We start from the raw sequence: 20,424 nt of genomic DNA, 5'->3' as shown, positions 1-20,424 counted from the left end.
TCTCTGACTTGTGTCACACGGCAGGAGAGCCTAGACGAGCATGAACATCCCCTCGCCCCAGACAATGTTGGGGTCAGATTCTCAGCTGGTAGAAATCTACACAGCTCCTTTGATTCCAGTGGAGTTACTCTGATTTACACCAGGGCGTGCGGCTGAGAGGGGAAACAGCCCCAGGGAATCTGATGGCGTTCCCCAGGAGTCAGGTCGGGGAGCAGGAGCAGAATCCGGACCCCGGTGGAGCTGGGGATCTGGCCCTCTTAGTTCAATGGCGCTACACTTATTGATGCCGGCGGAGGACCTGGTCCCGGGGGTCTAGGAGCGTTATTGAAAATGATGCAGAATCTCCGTTACTGGCAACTCTGCCTAGGTCTCAGTCTGGGAGCCTGGCGGGATTCAGGGCCCTGGTCCCGATGGGCCTGAAGGGGATTTAAAGACCGCGGAGAGCCGTAAGGGAGGCTGGAAGCTGTGAGAAAGCTGTGGGGCTTGGCCGCAGAGTGGGGCGATACGCTGTGGCAGCCCTCGCTAGCTTCGGAGCGGATTAGGTCTCCGGGCTGGATACCAAGAGCCCAGGCTGTGCACCTCTCCTGGGCGATGGGCCGTTTGGGATAAGAAAGCTGGATGGTGCTACAGAGGAGTCAGGGCCGTGGACAGAAAGGAAGAATTCCAGGCAGCTGGAGCGGTCCCTCCCAATGCAGCCAGTGTAAGACTCCTGCTTTGGTAAAGTTCTTCTCGCTCTGTCCCTCAGTCTCCGCCTCTCTCTGAATCTGCCAGTCTCTGTCTCACTCCGAGGAAGATGTCAGCCCAATATTTTCTGTAGAGAGAAATCAATCCAGCCGTCTGTCCATCCTTCTCTGTGTGCCTGCCTGCCAGTCTGTCTGTCTGTTGTGTAGCTATCCTTTATCTCCCTCTCTCTGTGTGTTACAGCCCCAACCCGCCAGCATCTCCCCTTCAGCCCAGCCTCTCCTGCATGGGGAAAACTCCCTGGAAAAACAGACAGACACTTCATTATTGTCCTTAAAATATCACCTTAAAAATCCCTCTGGCAGGTTATCCACAGAGCCCAGCCTGCTGATCACGGCCGACCAGATGACAAACTGTGGCCACGTTGGGTGCTGAGAGCTGTTGAGCCAAATGGTGAACCCTGGAAATGATGGAATGCACGTCAAGCCAAGGGGTGAAGCCACCCCCAACCTCCCAAGTTCCAGCACCTCTGGATGTGGCAATTCCCCTTCTCCTTCTTTCCTTTTCCTTCTCTCTCTAACCCCCAATAACCCCCCCCCACACACACACCATTCACATCATTAAAAAAGCTGGGGCAATTATTCACAACATTCAGTTGTTTGTATTTCCCATCCTTGTCCTCTTCCTTAACACAAACATGTAGCAGCCCCTGTATTTATAATAACAAAACCCTACCAAAACAAAGTGTTGCACTGCACATATGGCCATCCCTCTGCAGAGCGCAGGAGAGAGAGAACAAACCACCATTGATGATAAGGGTGGGGAAAGGGCCTAGATAGAATAGCACTGAAGAAATTGGAATAGATCAGGAGAGAAGAAAAGAAACTGGAATAGAATAGAATAGAATAGAATAGAATAGTCGTCCCCCTTGTCTGTTTGTTTCTGGACTGTAAGACCTTCAAGGCAGACAGTTTCTCTCTCTACGTTCAGGGCCAGCCCAGGGAGGCCCTGACCCCAAGTGGCATTACAATGATAGAAATATTCACCACTCCTAATGACAGTGAGTCATGGGGGCACTGGAAGAAAGGGTGACCATTGCAGCTCTAGGATGACAGGTCTGTTTGTTTCAGTAACTCACTGGCATTATTTCTCTCCCCTACCCCAGGAATGGGTCCCTTATGGGGCGGGTCAACCACACTGTGGTGACTCATTTCGTCCTCTTAGGGATCCCCAACACCGACGGCCTCCAGACCATCCTCTTCGTCACCTTCTTAGCCTTCTACCTCTGCACCCTGCTGGGCAACCTGATCATCTTCTCAGCCATCCTCACTGACTCCCGCCTGCACACCCCCATGTACTTCTTCCTCTGCAATCTCTCCATCGTAGACCTTGGATTCTCTTCCATCAGCACCCCTAAATTCCTGGCCAACCTCTGGGCTCAGAGTAGAACCATCTCGCTGGGCGTGTGCATGTCCCAGGTCTTCTTCTGGCACTTCCTGGGCTGCACCGAGTGCCTTCTCTGCACTGTCATGGCCTACGACCGGTACGTGGCCATCTGCCACCCGCTGCGCTACCTGCTCATCATGAACTGGAGGGTGTGCGCCCTCCTGGCCGCCGGCACCTGGATCGCCAGCTCCTTCCACGCCACCATCCTCACCAGCCTGACCTTCACGCTGCCCTACTGCGGGTCCAACGTGGTGGAGTATTTCTTCTGCGACATCTTCCCGGTGCTCAAGCTGGCCTGTGCGGACACGTATGTCATCAAGATGGTGAGCTTCACCAACATTGGCATGGTACCCACAGCCTGCTTCCTCCTCATCCTCGCATCCTACATCCGCATAGTCTACTCTGTCCTGAAGATAAACTCAGCTGAAGGGAGGCGCAAAGCAGTCTCCGCTTGTGCCTCACATCTGGCCGTAGTGACGCTGTTCTTTGGGCCCTGCGCCCTGGTCTACACACAGCCCCAGCTGAGCAAAGTGCTGGTGACCCCTGTGCAGCTCTTCAGCAACGTGGTCACGCCTGTTGCTGGCTCAAAGAGCCCAAGGCGGAGCAACAGCGGGGTTCGTTGCCCGGTGTGCGTCGCACTAATTATCACACCAGGGTGGAGAAGCAAAACCAGGTTTATTTGTGCACAAAGAAAGGTGCCAGGGAGAACAGCCTTCTCAAATCCTGCACACCCGCTCACAGGCGGGGTCCCAACATTTATACCCCCCTTGTTTGTGTGAGCCTTTTGTTCGGTTTTCCCCCTCACCCCTCCCTTCCCAGCAACAGCTACATTAGGCATTACATTTCAGCGTGTTAGAAAAGTTCTCATCCACAGGCTTATCTTTTGGCCTTCACAGAACAAACGCATACAAATTTTCCTTCCCCCTCTCCCCTCCTCCCCGCTTCTGCTGTTCCAAACTCCTACATTTGCAAGCGGAGATTGCTGACAGCTACACATTTTGCTTGCAGTCTGTTAGCATCTTAGGCTGGTTAAAGTTCACAGCATGTAAGAACTTTGGTTCACTTCAGGCCCAAAGTCACAACTTTGGTTTACTCAGGCCTAGTGGCACCAACAATCCCCCCTTTGAGAATACTCAACAAACTTTTGGCGAGTTTTCTCAAACTTTAAAAACAAAAAACAATGAAGCTTTACAGATATATGTACAACTGCTTTTTTGAGCTTAGTTACCCCCAACCCAGGAATGAATGCATGGACAAAAGAGTGGAATGTTCATTTAACAACTAAGGGATTGGGACACTGACTATAAATCAGGTAGGTATACCAAGTGGTTTAATTTTCCCAGATGTTTCGGTGAATAATTCAGTCCCATATGCATGCTCCCCATGGACCCAGCAGGATTCAGTATGTGGGAGCCCACACCCACCCTAACCAGTCCATATGCTTGGAAGGAGCACTCTGAATGTCCCCACTTCCATCCAGAAAGTGTCCAAGTATGTCTTCATGACCACAGATCAGATGGTACTCCTGATGCATCTGTAAGGGCAGTGGGCCAAGTCTGGTCTAGATCCCACTGCAATACCTTCCCAGCCTCAGTGATATTTAATACCATCTCTGTCAGTAACTTCTGGGTCATAGAACTAAGGGCTGAAATGACATGTAACTCCAGCCTGTACTTAAAATAGCTGAGTTTCAAAAATAAGGCTAGTAGCCTTTTCTAGTTGGCCCAATTTCTGATCATGTTCTTTGCTTTTAGATATTGGCTCTAGCCCACAGGGATCTGCTCAATTCTCTTTCTTTCCAGAGGAAATAACCCAGGCCTTCTGTTGTGCTAATCTAATGGCATCCCCTTGTGAGCAATCTGGGTATGTAGAAGTGATTTGAAAACTTGATAAGGGCAATGTCATTTAAAATCTAATTAGGGAGGGCAATACATACTGAAGGATTTATCCAAAACACAGGGCACAGCCTGTAGATTAAACCCCAAAAGTCAATTAATACCACATTCCCAATCATGGGTCCCATAAATTTCTTCCTTGCCAGTGTACAATTCTTTGTTTCTTCACCAGGGTCAGTTCTCAATGTCCTTTTAGTCAGGAATTCCTGGACTTTGGCAATGTCAGTGGAGTGAGTGTTTCTTCTTCTTTCCCAAAACAATTGTGGTTTAGCATCCTACAGGGGAGAGGTTTCCAGCACATATCACCCTGTAATAGCTTTGCTTTTTCTAGAAAAGTCTAAAGGCACAGTTGGTCTGTCAGTGGACAAGGGAGAGGTTGTCCAGAAGCTGTCCAGAAGCACAGTAGAACTAGAAGAAAGAATAGGCTAATCATCAATAGGAAAATTTTTCTGATGTGGAGGGGTCTTTTGCAGTGAGAATCCTGGGTCCAAGCAGTCAGTCTTTGGCACTTCACAGCAGTGTTGGTAGACAGGAGGACTTGGAAAGGGCCTTTCCAGCGTGGAGCCAAGGCAGTCTTTCATTGATGGATCTTTATGTAGACCCAGTCTTCTGGTTCCTAGGAGTGGTAGGGCTGCTAGGATCTTTGGGTTGTTTCTTCTTCACCTGTGAAAAAAAAAACCTAACACATTGCATTAGTGTCTTTGCAGATTTTACAAATTTTATAGTTGCATGGGCAAATTTAAGTCCCCCCTTTTCTGGTTTTTAGCCAAGTAATGGTTCTTATACTTATTAGTGCCAAAGGAAGGGCATCTGGCCACTTTAAGTTTGTCTCAGCACAAATCTTGGCCAGTTCATTTTTAGCATGTTAACTCATTCTTTTTCCTTTTCCCATTTTTTTTCTTTAACCTATAAAGGAAACTTTTACTTATACACCTTTTGTTAACAATAAACACATACACAGTACATTAGTCTTATTTAATGTATGCCACATATACCCTTTTACTAAAATAACCTTATTACAGAGCTTTAGAACAACAGGCCAGGACAAGCACACCCACTTTGATGAGTTCACTTAATATAACCTCTAGTCCAATAGCTTTCCACCATCCCCAGCCCTCTGGCTAGAAGTCTGAGGTAGCCAGAAGGATCCCATGTACAATATGGGGAGTGGGTTAACTTTCCATGTCCTTAATTTTAAAGACTGTTAGTATGAAAATTTTAATAACAATTCTTAATTAAAAGATTTGGCTAATAAAGTTTCTTTCTCTTACTTAGGAAAATGTATTAGACTTTAGTATATCACATTTTTCTGATATATCCAAACACTTTGTATTCTAAATTGAACAAAACAAGTATCTGCATTTCAATTTAACACTGCCACTTGATTTTAAATTAGACCATCCCATAAAAATATTAAACAACAATTCTGGCCACTTGAGACAGACACCACAAGACAGAACATAGAACACAAAACATAATTGTTACTCTGTCAGTAAATGCATGATATGTTGAATGCTGTTCAGCTGGCATTAGTTTTCTTTGATTATCTGAAAGACAAAACAGAAGTCTACCCCTTCTGGGCAGTCAATCATTACTTAAAATATACGAATACTCTGGTTAATTCAGGAGAATTACCCCATATTTTCTTTGCCTGAATTTATTTACAAACATTTCAAAGACACCAAAAACTTTTCTCTTTAGCATTTTTACAAAGTACAACTGCTGTTCCCTCCAGCAACTAAAGAGTTAACTTTTCACTTTCCCTTAAAAATCACATGCTCTTCCCTTAAATCACTTGCTTTTTCCTTCAGCAGCCACTTACCAATTCAAATCACCATTCCAAATATCCTTCTGAGTATTTGAAATTTTCATGCTTATACTCACTTACTCCTTTTCACTACACCCTCAAAAGTTTCCAACCTGTTTTCCCATCTCTCTGTTGCCTGCCTGCCTGGGCCCGATCCTGCTTTTCTCGCTGAATCGTTCCTATCCTGGACACAAACTTATTCCACTACCAGTTTAGCTAGGAGGGTGGGCTTCACAGCTAGCCCCCACCCTTCTGGTCTTTTCCCTAAAACATTTTACTCCCAAAACTACTCAAGTTCTCCCTAGTAAGGCTTGCCACCTGGCAAAAATACACGGCCATTGGGTAAAGGCCATTTACTTAACACACAATCCAAACTCCTTTGGGGGTCTACCCAGAGACCCACTCATTTGTCTGCTGACACTTAAACAGAAAAGAAAATTACACAGACAGCAGAGAAAATTACAGTCTAAGCCAGATTTTTCCACTTCTAGTACATTGTCCGTCATGGGGGGGGGGCGGGACAGAATTATCTCAATACAACCCCAGAGCTTCATCGCACACATGGCTTCCACCCTGAGGAATTACGAACGAGAAGTTCAGTTCCGCCCACACCCCCAACGCCCAAATAAACAGAGCAGAAAAACCAACAGTAACCGGTTAAACAAAACAGAGCTAAAACTAGATAGTGCACCAAAACCAGATAGTGTCTCCTTATTCTATTAGGGCTCACCTTTAACCATACAATCCTTATCATATAATACCAAACAATACCAAACACAGCAAACATAAAATAACAAGGGTAAAACAGATGGTGTAAATTCTACAGGGCTCCCCAATTCTCTATTGCTCACCAAACTGTGACAAATTTCTATTACCAATTATCCCTTATGTCAGGTGATCAAACTGACATTGCAGGACGGGGGGGGGGGGGAGATAGAGAAAGCACACCATATATCCAAATTTTAAAGCTTCATTAAAAATAATAACAATGGAGAGTATTGGGAACACTCCCACATCACTCAGGAAAAATATGAATGCCCCAAGCCTTAAGCCCACCTTAATACTTACACATATCCAGACTGGCATGTCTGTGTATAATGTTCAGAGAAGGGAAATAGGTGGACGGGAGATTATCCTGTATACAGCTTGTCCAGCATTTCCAACATGCTTCCACTCTTGGGATGGCTGTTCTTTTACACCCTGGAATCTCCTGCGGCGTCTCTTTCAGAGATTCCAGTTCAGGTCAGCTGCCTGTCCGGCTTCAGGGTTGCAAAAACTGTTGGATCTCACTGAACCGTTAAGCTTTGCAAATGCAATCTCAGTTTTGTAACTTATACTGCTTTTTTGGTTTGCCTCTCTTTATTTTCCACAACCAGCTGGGGCTGAAAGCAATTTTACTTAGCATAGTTTGTGCAGGCTCCTTGACCTTGTACGCAGAGCAGCTCTCTCTCTTTATCTCTGGGGTTAGCCGAGTTTCAAATTAACCCGTTCCTAGACAAATTGCTCACACTGTGTCAGAGGCTTTTCTTTGTGATTAAAAGCTCCTCTGAGATATATGATCTTATCTAGATTGAAGATACCTTCTAATGGGCACTGTTTAGATGGATTTTCACACATGTGAAGATTCCAATTCTCTAAATACCTGCAGGTTTTAGGACCATAATGTACGTACATGTACTATGCTGGGGTACCCTTAGGGGGTGAGGTAGAATTTTTAGACTGTCCCTTTACCCACTTTCCACATGCACACACAGAGAGGGTACCCTGTCCGCACTAGCGGCTCATAAACTAAGAATCTCTCCCTACAGAACATTCACACAGGGGAGACTAACGAGGATGACTGACTTTCCTACATCCCCTTTCAGCAAAGAGCCGGCTAGTCTCTGGGAGACACAGCGCCGTATACTCTAATTGCATTCAATGAGATGATCAGACTGTCAGTAGCCCACACGGAAAGGAAGGGGGGGGAGGGAAGATGGGTTCACACATTCCTAGACCCAGGCAGCTTCCTCGCCGGACGATGCCAGGCTGAGTCAGCCCACCGTGGGTCGGATCTCCTAAAGATCCACTAGTTACTGGGCTTGCGTTAGACTACTCCTGATCATTAGCAATCACTTCACAGAGTAATCTGGGCGTCTTCCAGCAACGAACACTCACACAGATATACACACACACACACACACCAAGGCCATTGTTTCCTATTGCCACGATGCATCTTATCTTGCTGCACAGTCAATAAATTCAAATGGCATGAGCCCAGCAGAGACAGATATTCTCACGGACAGTTCTCCTCCCAGTGCAGCTCTGGGGCATATGATGAGGGATTTTTACAAGAGCTCTACTTACAAACAGCTTCAGAAGCTACTCATTCACTGACAAAACAGAAATAATTGAAGGATCATGTTGTAATTAAGTGATCCTTCCGGTGGCCACCTTTCCTGGCTCTCTAGCTGATACTGAGGCCAGTCTACTGTACAAAATCCTTTCAGTTTACTTTTAGTCATTGGATCTGATTCAAACACTCTCCAATTCATCAGAATGCATTCTAAGGGTGTACACCATACACTGCCTGTACTCTGTTCCTGCCCCATACCATGGGAAGACACTGGGCGTCCCCAGGTCTTAACAGGCAAACAAAAGGTTAACAGCACTGGACTGTTCCTACCTTACCACAGGACCGGTTCCTCACCGTCGCCCGCAGCTGCTTCTCCACTATCTGAGTGCGTTGCACCGTTGTGTCCTCCAAGGTCAGCCTGATGCGTCTCTGCCAAGGCCCCCGGTAAAGGCACCGGTGCGCGCTGGGCATTGGCTGTGACCTTCGTCCACTGGCCATTGGAGGAGTCCGGGCAAGGCACAATTTTGCCTCGAGCCCACCCAGGGACGCCAAAACTGTTGCTGGCTCAAAGAGCCCAAGGCGGAGCAACAGCGGGGTTCGTTGCCCGGTGTGCGTCGCACTAATTATCACACCAGGGTGGAGAAGCAAAACCAGGTTTATTTGTGCACAAAGAAAGGTGCCAGGGAGAACAGCCTTCTCAAATCCTGCACACCCGCTCACAGGCGGGGTCCCAACATTTATACCCCCTTGTTTGTGTGAGCCTTTGTCTGGTTTTCCCCCTCACCCCTCCCTTCCCAGCAACAGCTACATTAGGCATTACATTTCAGCGTGTTAGAAAAGTTCTCATCCACAGGCTTATCTTTTGGCCTTCACAGAACAAACGCATACAAATTTTCCTTCCCCCTCTCCCCCTCCTCCCCGCCGCTTCTGCTGTTTCAAACTCCTACATTTGCAAGCGGAGATTGCTGACAGCTACACATTTTGCTTGCAGTCTGTTAGCATCTTAGGCTGGTTAAAGTTCACAGCATGTAAGAACTTTGGTTCACTTCAGGCCCAAAGTCACAACTTTGGTTTACTCAGGCCTAGTGGCACCAACTTTGTTCCCAGATGTGCACACATACATTTAGCTGCATTAAAATATCACAAATCCAGACTTATGGTGCCTGAGAAAAGAAAACCTGGAATGGGAAATCAGTGCACAAAATGTGTACATTGATTTTTAAAACCACTGTAGCTTCTGATGGATAATGGGACAGCTCCATTAACCTCCAAGCCATGGGCACTGGACAGCCATAGAGGGAGAAGCCAAGAGAGCAGGCGGCTATAGTATTTTGTAATTGAGAACTGTATCAATTCACCACACCTACATTTAAAGAGCCTATGGGAATTATTTGTAAACCATTATCTTACAGGTAAGACAAAGGCCTGGAACACGGGCGATCTAGGTTCCAGTACAGGCTCTGTAGAAGATTCTGTATTTGACCTTCAGTAACTCACTACACTGCTTTGTGCCTCAGTTTCCTGACCTGGTTATACATGTGTAATGTAGAGCTACTGAGACCACTGAGTGAAAGAGATCAGTGAAGCTGCTTTACAGCCTTAACTAAGTGCCAGTTGACTAGAGGCTCATGCTTTTAGCTCCAAAAGTCCCTGCCTGCTGATAACCCAAGTCTGTTGGCGTTACACATGGGTAATTAAATTCTCTGTCACTCTCAGCTATGAAATGTGTATTGTATTCAGGTGGGCACTGTATCTCTGTATCTGTGCTGTGTGTTGCACAAAGGGACCCATGGCTCAATTCCAGACAATAGGGATAATATAAATTAAAATAGTCAAATGCAGTTCCAGCTCCAGTGTCCGTGGCAATGACACACGGAACTCAGCTGATGGAAACCAAGAATAACTTCTGAGTTGGTACCAGCACACTGAGAAGGCCTGGGGACTCATTAGAAATGTCAACATTTTAATTAATCCCAACGGCCATGGCACCCCGTGGGATGCTTTGACTGGGCTGGGAATAACACAGCTACAGAGATTAATTATATCATCTGCTTCTGCCCCTTCGCCCTGGCTCCCAAGTACGACACCCCCCAGAGGAAGGGCAGGAAATGATAGTGATTAGAGAAATTGCAGGAGGCCTTATTAAAACTGCTGTGCTGGGACACCAACAAATAGATCAATGAGATCATTGCTGGAAACCCCCCAATCTAGCCCTGTCTTTAATTCTGTAAAGACCCTTCTCCTGCACCCTGATTGTGCAAAGGGGAGGGTGAGCGAACACTTCCAAGACCCAGAAAGACACAGAGTGATGTTCATCCCAATAAAAAGAGGAGGGATGGCGTTGATAACATTTCCTATGCTTGGGTTGGTTAGCAAACTCTGAAAGGCTGGTTCTGTGTCACTCTGGCTGAGTGGCACCCAGAACAATGGTGCCATGATCTACTCCTGGGGGAATTTCTGTGCCAAAAAATTAAAAATTGTGCAACCAAGAAATTAAAAACTCTGTGTAAAATATTTGAAAGTCTTTGCATCTCCTGTCTGGGTTCATACAGTACGGCCGGGAGGGGCCTGCTGGTATGGGAAGCTGGCTCCTGGGAGTGCACCAAGTTCTTCTTTCCTTGGCTGCTGCATTTCCTGGGAGTAGAACCCTGTGGATCACTGGATACCAATTGCTATCCGCGGATATCCTCATCCGCAGATAGAAATTTGTATCCGCGCAGGGCTCTAACACCAGTTTGAATTATTTATGGTCATTCATTTCAAAGTACCTGTAAGTAAGTATTCTGTAACATAAAAAACGATTCAGGAAATGCCTTTTGATAAATAGATTCCATACTAAGCATATAACACAGAACTCTGAGTAATAATTAATTCAAACTACAATATAGAACCATATTTCCTGCACTTCTCAGAAGCAGTGCAAAGCTTGAGGGAATCAGAGATAATGGAGGAGCTGAGGGAGAGGGAAGTAAATTGCTGGGAAGGAGCCTGGCTGTGAACTTGGAAGGTTGTTGGATATGGGTGGGGAAAGTATGGAACAGGTTTTTTGGGGGGGTCAGAGATGGATTGTTAGGGAGTTTCCCCCATGCAGACCCTGGTTGACCCTTAGCCTCTCCCATTCAGTCAGGTACATCTTCACCTATTCCCATGTGTCCTTGTACCCCCTGTCCACATGTGTTCCTCCACCCCACCCCATCCCCTGTGACCCTGCACTCCTCCCTTGTCCCTATGTGACTGTGTACCCCTCCCCCATCCCCATGTGTCTCTGTGCCCTCACTCAACCACTCGCTGTCCCTATGTAGCTCTGCCTCCCCTCCCCGATCACCATGTGGCGTTGCACCCCTCCCCTCTGTGGCTCTGTGCCTCCACTCCCATTCAGCCCCTGTACCGGTCGGTCCTCTCCCAGGAGCCCTTATGAGCCCCTGTCTGACCCCCCAGCAGCCCACACTGTCTGTCTCCCCATAGCCCCTGTCTCCTGACCTGGCCCAACAGGTGATGTGAAGAAGGCAGGCTCTTTCTCTTCCATAGCTGGTGGGGAGCTGGGCTTTGTTCTATCGCCACAGTACCCTCTGGTGGGCAAAAGGCAGAATTGCAGCAATATTTTGGCAGAAGCTTTTTTCCGCGCAAAAAAATTAAAAATATGTGCAGCTCATTAAAGTTGAAGTAGCGCAGAATTTCCCCAGAAGTAAAATCTCAGGGCGGCTCTCACTGGCTGCCCTTCACCACTCTAGGCCATTGGGGGCTGCGGGAAGTGGCACGGGATGAGAGATGTGCTGGCTGCTGCTTCCAGCAGCTCCCATTGGCATGGAGCAGCGAACCGTAGCCAGTGGGAGTTTTGATCCGTCAAACCTGCAGACGCTGCAAGTAAACAAACTGGCCCCCACCAGGGTGCTTACCCTGGCGAGCCGCGTGCCAAAGGTTACCGATCCCTGCCCCAGAATGATATTAGCCTTTTTTGCAACTGTGTCACAATGTAAACAGTGAGGTGATAATGTTTGCAGAGGATACAAAGCAGACGGGGAAGAGTTTCAAAGGGATCTCACGAAACTGGGTGACTGGACAATAAAATGGCAGATGAAAGTCAATGTTGAGAAATGCTAAATAATGTACATGATGTAGCCATGCCTCAGTGGGTCACAACTGAGAATACCAAATTCAGGACAAATTGCTGAGAAATAGGATAGACACACCCTAAACTAATGGCTATTCCTCCATAAGATATACCAAAACCAGGAATGAAAGTAAGCTTCTGTTTCACCACACTGGCTAACAAGAAGTCATAAAAGCAGTTTCCTTAGGTATTCCAGTTTTTGTATCACCCCCCAAAACACTGGTTTTAAATATGAGTGTTTTTTAAAAAACAATTTAATCAAATAAAAGGTTCTTCTGATCTCAAAGTACCAGCCATGCATCCAAGTGAATATATAACTTAGATTTCACCCAAAAATCACGCTGATGCCAATCCTTTAGTATCTAAAATCTAAAGGTCAGAAGAAAGAAAGAAAGAAAGAAAGAAAATTAAAACTGGTCAAAGGAGTCAAATACATACAGTAATGGCAAAGTTCTGGGCTCAGGCTTGTTGCAGTGATGGAATAAACTGATGGCTTAAGTCAAGTCTCTGTCTGCTTCCAAATTGTTGGAAGAACCTCAGTCCCTTGGTTAGAATGCTTCCATTAGTGTAAATTCATAGTCCAGAGGCTGGAGCAGAAAAGGGGCAAAATTGAGGGGTTTCCATTCCAGGACCTTTTATATCTTCTGCCATGTGGAGGGAAACCCATTATCTCAAACAAAGCCCCCAGCAAAACCAGTGGAAAATTACAGGTGATAAGATAGAGTTCAGAGTCATATGTACATGCATGAAGGTTTGGCCACAGTAGAAGCCATTACCTATACCTCACAAAGCATGATTACAGGACCTTAGAGGTTTTTAAGGTCAGGCTTGACAAAGCCCTGGCTGGGGTGATTTAGTTGGGAATTGGTCCTGCTTTGAGCAGGGGGTTGGACTAGATACCTCCTGAGGTCCCTTCCAACCCTGTTACTCTATGATTCTATGACAGTCCATTCAGTGTAGATGGGCATCCCCATGGTCCATTGTCAGTTAAGTATCAGAGGGGTAGCCGTGTTAGTCTGGATCTGTAAAAGCAACAAAGAATCCTGTGGCACCTTATAGACTAACAGACGTTCTGCAGCATGAGCTTTCGTGGGTGAATACCATTTCGTGGTCTTGCATCTGAAGAAGTGGGCATTCACCCACGAAAGCTCATGCTGCAGAACGTCTGTTAGTCTATAAGGTGCCACAGGATTCTTTGTTGCTGTCAGTTAAGTGTTTCTTGATGAGCCACTTAATTTGATAGTCTCTCCAAGATGTGCTGGCTAAATACCTTGTGGGCATTACCCCAGGAGCAAACATTTGAAATACAACAATAGAGCCAATGCTTATAACTTCAAATAAAAAAATAATACATGCATTCAGATAGCATAATCATAACCAGCAAATCATAAGCTTTCAATAGACATCTTACATGCCACATTTTGTGCAAGGTTTGTTGCAAATATATAACAGTGGTTGCAACAATGATCTACATGGTCATATTTTGATCAGATAATGTCACATATAGAATCCCAACTATACATACAAAATGATGGGGTCTAAATTAGCTGTTACCCATCAAGAAAGAGATCTTGTCATCATTGCGGATAGTTCTCTGCAAACATCCACTCAATGTGCAGCAGTTGTCAAAAATCTAACAGGAATCATTAGGAAAGGGATAGACAATAAGACAGAAAATAGACTCACGCTTTGGATACTCCATGCAGTTCTGGTTGCCTCATCTCAAAAAGATATATCAGAACTGGAAAAGATACAGAAAAGGGCAACAATATTGATTAAGGGTACGGAACAGCTTCTGTACGAAAGAGTGAAAAGCCTGGGACTAACAAGGGATATAATAGAGATCTAAAGAATGAAGAATAGTGTAGAGAAAGTGAATAAGGACATTTTATTTACCCTTCATATAATACAAGAACTAGGGGTTACCTAATGAAATTAATAGGCAGCAGGTTTAAAACAAACCTAAGGAAGTACTTCTTCACACAACATACAGTCAACCTGTGGAACTCATTGCTAGGGTATGTTGTGAAGGCCAAAAGTATAACTGGGTTCAAAAAAGAATTAGATGAGTTCATGGAGTACAGGTCCACCAATGGCTATTAGCCAAGATTGTCAGGGACACAACCCAAAGCCTCTGACTTGCCAGATTCTGGGACTGAATGACAAGGGATGGACCACTGGATAATTGCCCTGTTTTGTTAATTCACTCAGAAGCACCTGGTATTGGCCACTGTCAGAAGACAGGATACTGGGCTAGGTGGACCTTTAGTCTGACCCAGTATGGCTGTTCTTATGTTTCTTACATTACTATCTCATATTCAATTTGTGATCCATCTGGTACTGGCTATCACTGGAGGCAGAGGCAAGCCACAGTGCTCTTCTTTTTAAGACTGAGGAATCTGTCTGTCTGTCTCTCTATCCCCATCCACCCCCCTCTATCTATCTATCTATCTATCCTCATCAGTCACTCAACCAAGATTTACTTGTAAATTCTCAGAAAATTCACCATGCTGGATATGCTTCTTCCTCACTAAATTACATAATTTTCTTTTCTGCCTTCAGACAAAAGCCTGTAGGAATAGGAACCACGGTAGAGACAAATGGCAAGGCAGAATGTCACCCATATGCTGGAATTCACCCTCCTGGGATTTTCTGGGGCTCAGGAATGGAAGGTTTGCTTTTTTTCTAGCCATCTACCTGTTGACTCTGCTGGGGAATCTTGTCATCCTGTTGACCATCAGTCTCAGCCTCCAGTGCCATTCCCCCGTGTACTACTTCCTCAGCGAGCTGTCTCTCCTGGACATATGCCATTCCAGCGTCATGCTCCCCAGGATGCTGGCTGACTTCCTGGTGGGCTCCCGCTCCATCTTCCTTGGCTGTTGTGTGGCACAGCTGTATTCTTTCCACTTCTTTGGAGACACCGAGTGCTTCCTGCTGATGGTCTTGACCTACGACCAATACGTTGCTACATGTGACCCTCTGCACTATGCCAGGACCATGAACCAGAGGGTGTGTGTCCAGATGGTGACTGGGACATGCCTGGCAGGGTCTCCCCATTCAGCACTGCAGACATCCCTCACTTTCCGGCTCCTTACTGCAGGCCCAATCAGCTGGACCACTACTTCTGCGACGTGCCGCCTCTGCTGAAGCTGGCCTGTGCCGACACCTCATTAAATGAGGCTGTCCTTTTTGCTAACGTTGGGTCGGGATGGTGGCCCTCAGCTCCTCGGACTCGATCCTGGGCTCCTATATCTGGATGGTCACAGCTGTGTTCTGGATGCACTCCGAGTACGGGAGGCACAAAGCCTTTTCCACCTGCGCTGCCCACCTCACCGTAGTCGCCTTGCTGTACGGCCCCTGCATCCTGCGTACATGCAGCCCACTCCGGCCATTCTGTTCCCTACTCTGGGAAGGGATTATGGGGTTGGGGCTGTCTTGTTGGGGGTCTCAACAAGATAAGTAGCCATCAAAACAGCATTTTCACCAGCTAAAGATCTGGGTGGGCAGAGACCTTTGCACCTGCAAAAGAAGCACAAAATAGTTGGCTGTGTTACAAGACTGCTCTGTAAATGCAGGATCCCTGTCTGTAAGTGGCTTCCCCAGACCTGAAGAAGAGCTCTGTGTAGCTAAACAGCGTGTCTCTTTCACCAACAGAAGTTGGTCCTATAAAAGATATTTTACCTCCTCTGCCTCGTCTCCCTGCATGAAGATTGTTCATTATTAGACAAGGTGCAGGTAGATGGTGCTCAAGGACATGTAGTGTAGATCCTGGCCTTTGTAGGACCAATCAAACTCACCATTACAGTGTGTAAATGGTTTATCATGGGCAAGGTGTGACTCAGGAGCCCAGGATTCCACTCCCAGTTCGACCACTGGGAATTTCAAAGGAGCCTCAGGGCGTAATGAACTGTGACGGGTTGTACCAGGCCTTTGTGGCCCTCTGCTGGGTCTTCAATTCCTGCACAGACACAGCCAATCAAAGCCCAGCGGGCTCAGATAAAAGGAGCGGCAGGACCCTGCTGGGAGCAGAGGGGTGACGATGGGGGCTCTGCTGTGGCTGCATTTGCTGGCCCTGGGAGCGAGAGGACCTGAGAACAGTAACCCGAAGATAACAGGGGGAGGTGAAGGGACTGAGTGGGAAGAGGCAGTGGGAAGCAGCAGCCAATTAAAGGGAGCAGGACATGGTGGCTGGGAAGAGGGTCCCCGGCCTGGAACCCAGAGTGGTGGGTGGCCCAGGTTCCTCCTCTGTCAAAGTGGCCTAAGCCCCAACACAGAGACAAGTCCCCTTTAGAAGCCTGAGCCAAGGGCGGGATTTAAAAGGTCCAGCAACCAGGCTGAAGGCCCTGGTGAGGGCAGACAGTTCAACGGACTCTTTGCTACTCGGTAGCAGGTCCGTTTTTTCACCGTGTGACTTGACCGGAGGGCTGAGACATGGAAGACCTGCCAAGAGGGGTCGGCAACCTGGCAGGGGGGTCAGGTGCAGAAAAAAGATTGCATGACCATACCCAGCCACTAGGAGGCACTCAGGAGGTGGGTGGCCCCCTCCCAGGAGTGCCAGTCCTTTGAGCCATTTTGAGAGTCTCAAACTTAATGTGTCTGGTCCTCAGCCTGGGAAGTGGGGGCAATAACCCTTCCCTACCTCTCAGCCATGAGGCTAGATTCACTGGTGTGGGTCGGGAGGAGGGGCACAGAGGAACCGGCGAGATGCATGCTCTCATAATCTCCTGCCATTGCTTGCCTTAGCTCACGCAGATGCCAGGAAGAAGGACCTTTGAAATAGGAGATCTGGGTGGGAATTCTCTGGCGAAGCATTGTTGTGGTTTTTGTTGGAAATGCCAATTCAGCAAAACCAAAACTGCTTGCAAACTGGTTTGGGGTTCATTGGACCACTCAACTCAACGCATGTTTGGTTAGAGACGTTTCAAAGATGGCCAGAGCCTCCTGTTTAACACTGCCAAACCAGAAACTTTTGGGGGGTTGAGTCCAAATGACTTCATTTTGAAATTGTAGTAAATATACACTACAAATGTTTAAAAGGAAAGATGGTTAAAATAGAATAAACATGGTGAAATTATCTAAAAACAATTTCTTTTATTATCCCAAACTGAATTTCCCCCCCCCCCAAATTTTTAGTTCAGTTTTTTTGAGATTTCAACCTTTCATCCTGACTCATAACAGGCACAATTTCTAAATGTCAAACCTTTCCATGGGAGGGGAAAACCATCTCCTGCCCTCGTATAGTCTGGCAGACATGCACCTTGGGGTCTGCTCCTTACAACCAAGAGTCAAAGTGAATTTTCTCAGTGTAAAAAGACATAGGGGCAGTAACTCCTATGGCGCTTTGGCGAATTACACCAGCTGGGGCTATGACCTGCTTTACGTTAGAGCTGCCTCTGTAACTAGGATATAATTAACTATGTTAGAATTTAGCCAGGAAATGTAGCCAAACACCATGATTAGTGACCCCAAGTACTGCGCTTGCAGCTGGGGTCAGCATTGACTCTCAGGAGACAGCACCCCCTGCTGAGCCCCCAAGGCCCCTCCCGTAGCATAGCGCTGGGACATGGGGTCAGCAATGACTCAGAGAGAACAGGGCCATCTACTGAACCCCACTCCATCCTCCCAGCAACCCAGTGTCCCTTGCTTGCTCCACACTGGGCTCCACACTGACTCCAAGCAGAGCGCACATCCTAGTGAGTAACCCACTCCAGTCTCTGACATACAGCATCTCCTAGCAGATCCCTGGGATCAGGACTGGCTCAGAGTGGGAGGCCAAGCCTGAACTATCAGGATGAGCAGTTTTCTGTGAGAATTGCTTCATTAAATGAAGCAAATGCCAGACCTTCAGTCCATTGTGAGCACCAGAAGCACCTGCTCTAGCACGGCCACCGACTCTCCTCTCTACTGAAATCTCTGAGCTAGCTCCTTCACTTTGCCCCGAACAACAATTCTAATAAGGCCCATTGGAGTTTGCCAATGGGAAGGCATCATTATGGTCTTAAAAACACAGCCAGTGTCAACAGTTTAACACTGATGTAGCTGCAAGTGACCTGGGGAGTGAAATACACCAGGGGGAAAGAAGAGAGAGCGCAGGGAGGGTGCAAGGTTATAAGAAGCTGCAGGGAGAAAGGACACGTCAGAGCTGAAGAAGAAACTAAACAGAGCAGAGAAATGATTTACAGAAATAGAGAAACGGTCTGCTCGGATGAGCACCAGGGCGCCTCCATCCAGGTCTCCCACAATGCCTGCTACCAGCTGCGTCAGAGGCAGGGGCAAGGACCCTGAGGTGGGCAACTCTGGGCTCATCTCCACAAGAAAATTCCCTTTAAGCTCTTTCAGTCTGAGGCTGGCGTCACGTGGAGGACGAAGCCGCCTTCTGTGCGAAGAGTTGGGTCAGGGAGATGTAAAGGGCTGAAGAGAGACCTCAGGGCACGGCAGTGAGCAGGTGAGAGCACCGCAGCTGGGACACAAAGCCAGGCACTGCATCCAGATGTGTAGATTCATTGACTGATGGATTTTTAATACCGGAGGAGACCAGCATTATCATCTAGTCTGATCTTCTGGATACCACAGAATGTTGAGCCCAATAACTCATGTCTGACAAACTCCCGTCTTCCACAAAGGCCATCGTGACTCGAAAACCTCAAAAGACAGAGAACACCCTGCTTCCCTTCAGAGTGTTCCCATGACTAATCACCCTCACACTTATCAACGTGGGCTTTGTTTTTTCATTTGAATGTGTCTCTGTTTAACTCCAGGGATCTAATCCTGGATGTGGGAGAAGAGAGGGGTCTTGTGAGCTAGAGTCGGGGAGCTGGGAGCCAGGACTTCAATGCAGGCTCTGGGAGCAAATGGGGTTCAGTAGGGGCTGGGGGGTTCAGCACGTGTAGGTTCATTTCCCATCTCTGGGTGGGAAGTGGGGTCTGCAAAGATCTCCCATCATTCTCCCTTGGTTAATCATTAACACCCGCGTCCACTCGCAGGGACCCAAACGGAGTGGATGGAGTGTGGGAACCAATCCCAGCTGACCCATTTCATCCTGGTGGGGCTCCCGTACTCCCCAGCACTGCAGGTGCCCTTGTTCCTCTTCTTCCTCCTCATCTACCCGTTGACGCTGGGCGGGAACCTGCTCATCCTGCTGGCGGTGGCCCGGGAGCGCCAGCTGCACAAGCCCATGTACTGGTTCCTCTGCCACTTGTCCTTCCTGGACATGGCGGTCTCCTCGGTGGTGGTGCCCAAGGTGGTGGCCGGCTTCATGCCGGGCGGTGGGGCCATCTCCTTCCATGGCTGCGTGGCCCAGCTCTTCTTCTTCCACTTCCTGGGCTGCACCGAGTGCTTCCTCTACACAGTCATGGCCTACGACCGCTTCCTGGCCATCTGCAAGCCACTGCACTACAGCATCATTATGGACCGCAGAGCCTGCCTGTGCCTGGCAGCGGGGACCTGGCTAGGGGGCTCCCTGCACTCGCTGATAGAGACTGCATTCACCTTCCGCCTGCCCTATGGCCGGGACACCCGGGTAGGCTACATCTTCTGTGATATCCCGGCTGTGCTGAAGCTGGCCTGCGGGGACACGGCCCTCAACGAGCTGGTGACATTCATCAACGTGGGATTCGTGGCCATGGCCTGCTTCCTGCTGATCCTGATGTCCTATGTCTACATCGTCTCATCCATCCTGAGGATCCGCTCCGCCGAGGGCAGGCGTTGGGCCTTCTCCACCTGCGTGGCACATATCACCATGGTGGTGACCTACTACGTTCCCCTGGTCTTCATCTACCTGAAGCCAGGGTCCCATCACCCTGTGGACAGAGTGGTGGGTGTATTCTACAGCACGGTGACCCTGCCTCAACCCCTCATCTTCACACTGAGGAACAAGGAGATGAAAGAAGCCCTGATGAGGCTGGGGCAGGAAACTGCCAGGGCCTGAGCCATGATTATCCTTGTCATAGGTCTCACCCCACTTAGAGCTGTTGGGTTCCAATGTGGGGACCTGCACTGGTTTCCTCTAAACTAAAATCCTAGTTTAGATCTGGTAAAACTGCCACCACCCAATCAGTTACGTGGATTGGGACACAATCCTTCCCCAAAATCCTAGGGATCCCAAGAGCCCCAAATCCATGGAGTTCTTATACCCAGGAGAAATAAACCA

General features: G+C 47.8%; 2 protein-coding genes and 1 pseudogene across 2 annotated transcripts; all 3 read left to right on the top strand.

The window, feature by feature from the left end:
- Positions 1–1,859: 1,859 nt before the first annotated feature.
- On the top strand, positions 1,860–6,096 carry LOC120381164 (putative olfactory receptor 10D4; the record flags this gene model as incomplete). The annotated part of the gene is made up of 2 exons (XM_039499291.1): positions 1,860–2,705; positions 6,067–6,096. Coding segments are annotated over exons 1-2 (876 nt in total), but the record flags the coding sequence as incomplete, so codon positions are not given.
- Positions 6,097–14,888: 8,792 nt separating this feature from the next.
- LOC120380693 lies at positions 14,889–17,050 on the top strand (annotated as a pseudogene).
- Positions 17,051–19,275: 2,225 nt separating this feature from the next.
- Positions 19,276–20,202, top strand: LOC120380692 (olfactory receptor 10G6-like). The gene has a single exon (XM_039498650.1). It carries the CDS (start codon positions 19,276–19,278, stop codon positions 20,200–20,202), a length of 927 nt encoding a protein of 308 aa, XP_039354584.1.
- The last annotated feature ends 222 nt before the right edge of the window (positions 20,203–20,424 follow it).

This window comes from Mauremys reevesii, linkage group 13 (assembly GCF_016161935.1).
Source record: "Mauremys reevesii isolate NIE-2019 linkage group 13, ASM1616193v1, whole genome shotgun sequence".
Classification (NCBI taxonomy): domain Eukaryota; kingdom Metazoa; phylum Chordata; order Testudines; family Geoemydidae; genus Mauremys; species Mauremys reevesii.
Note: the sequence above shows the minus strand (reverse complement) of the source record. Positions and strands in the feature narration are given on the sequence as shown.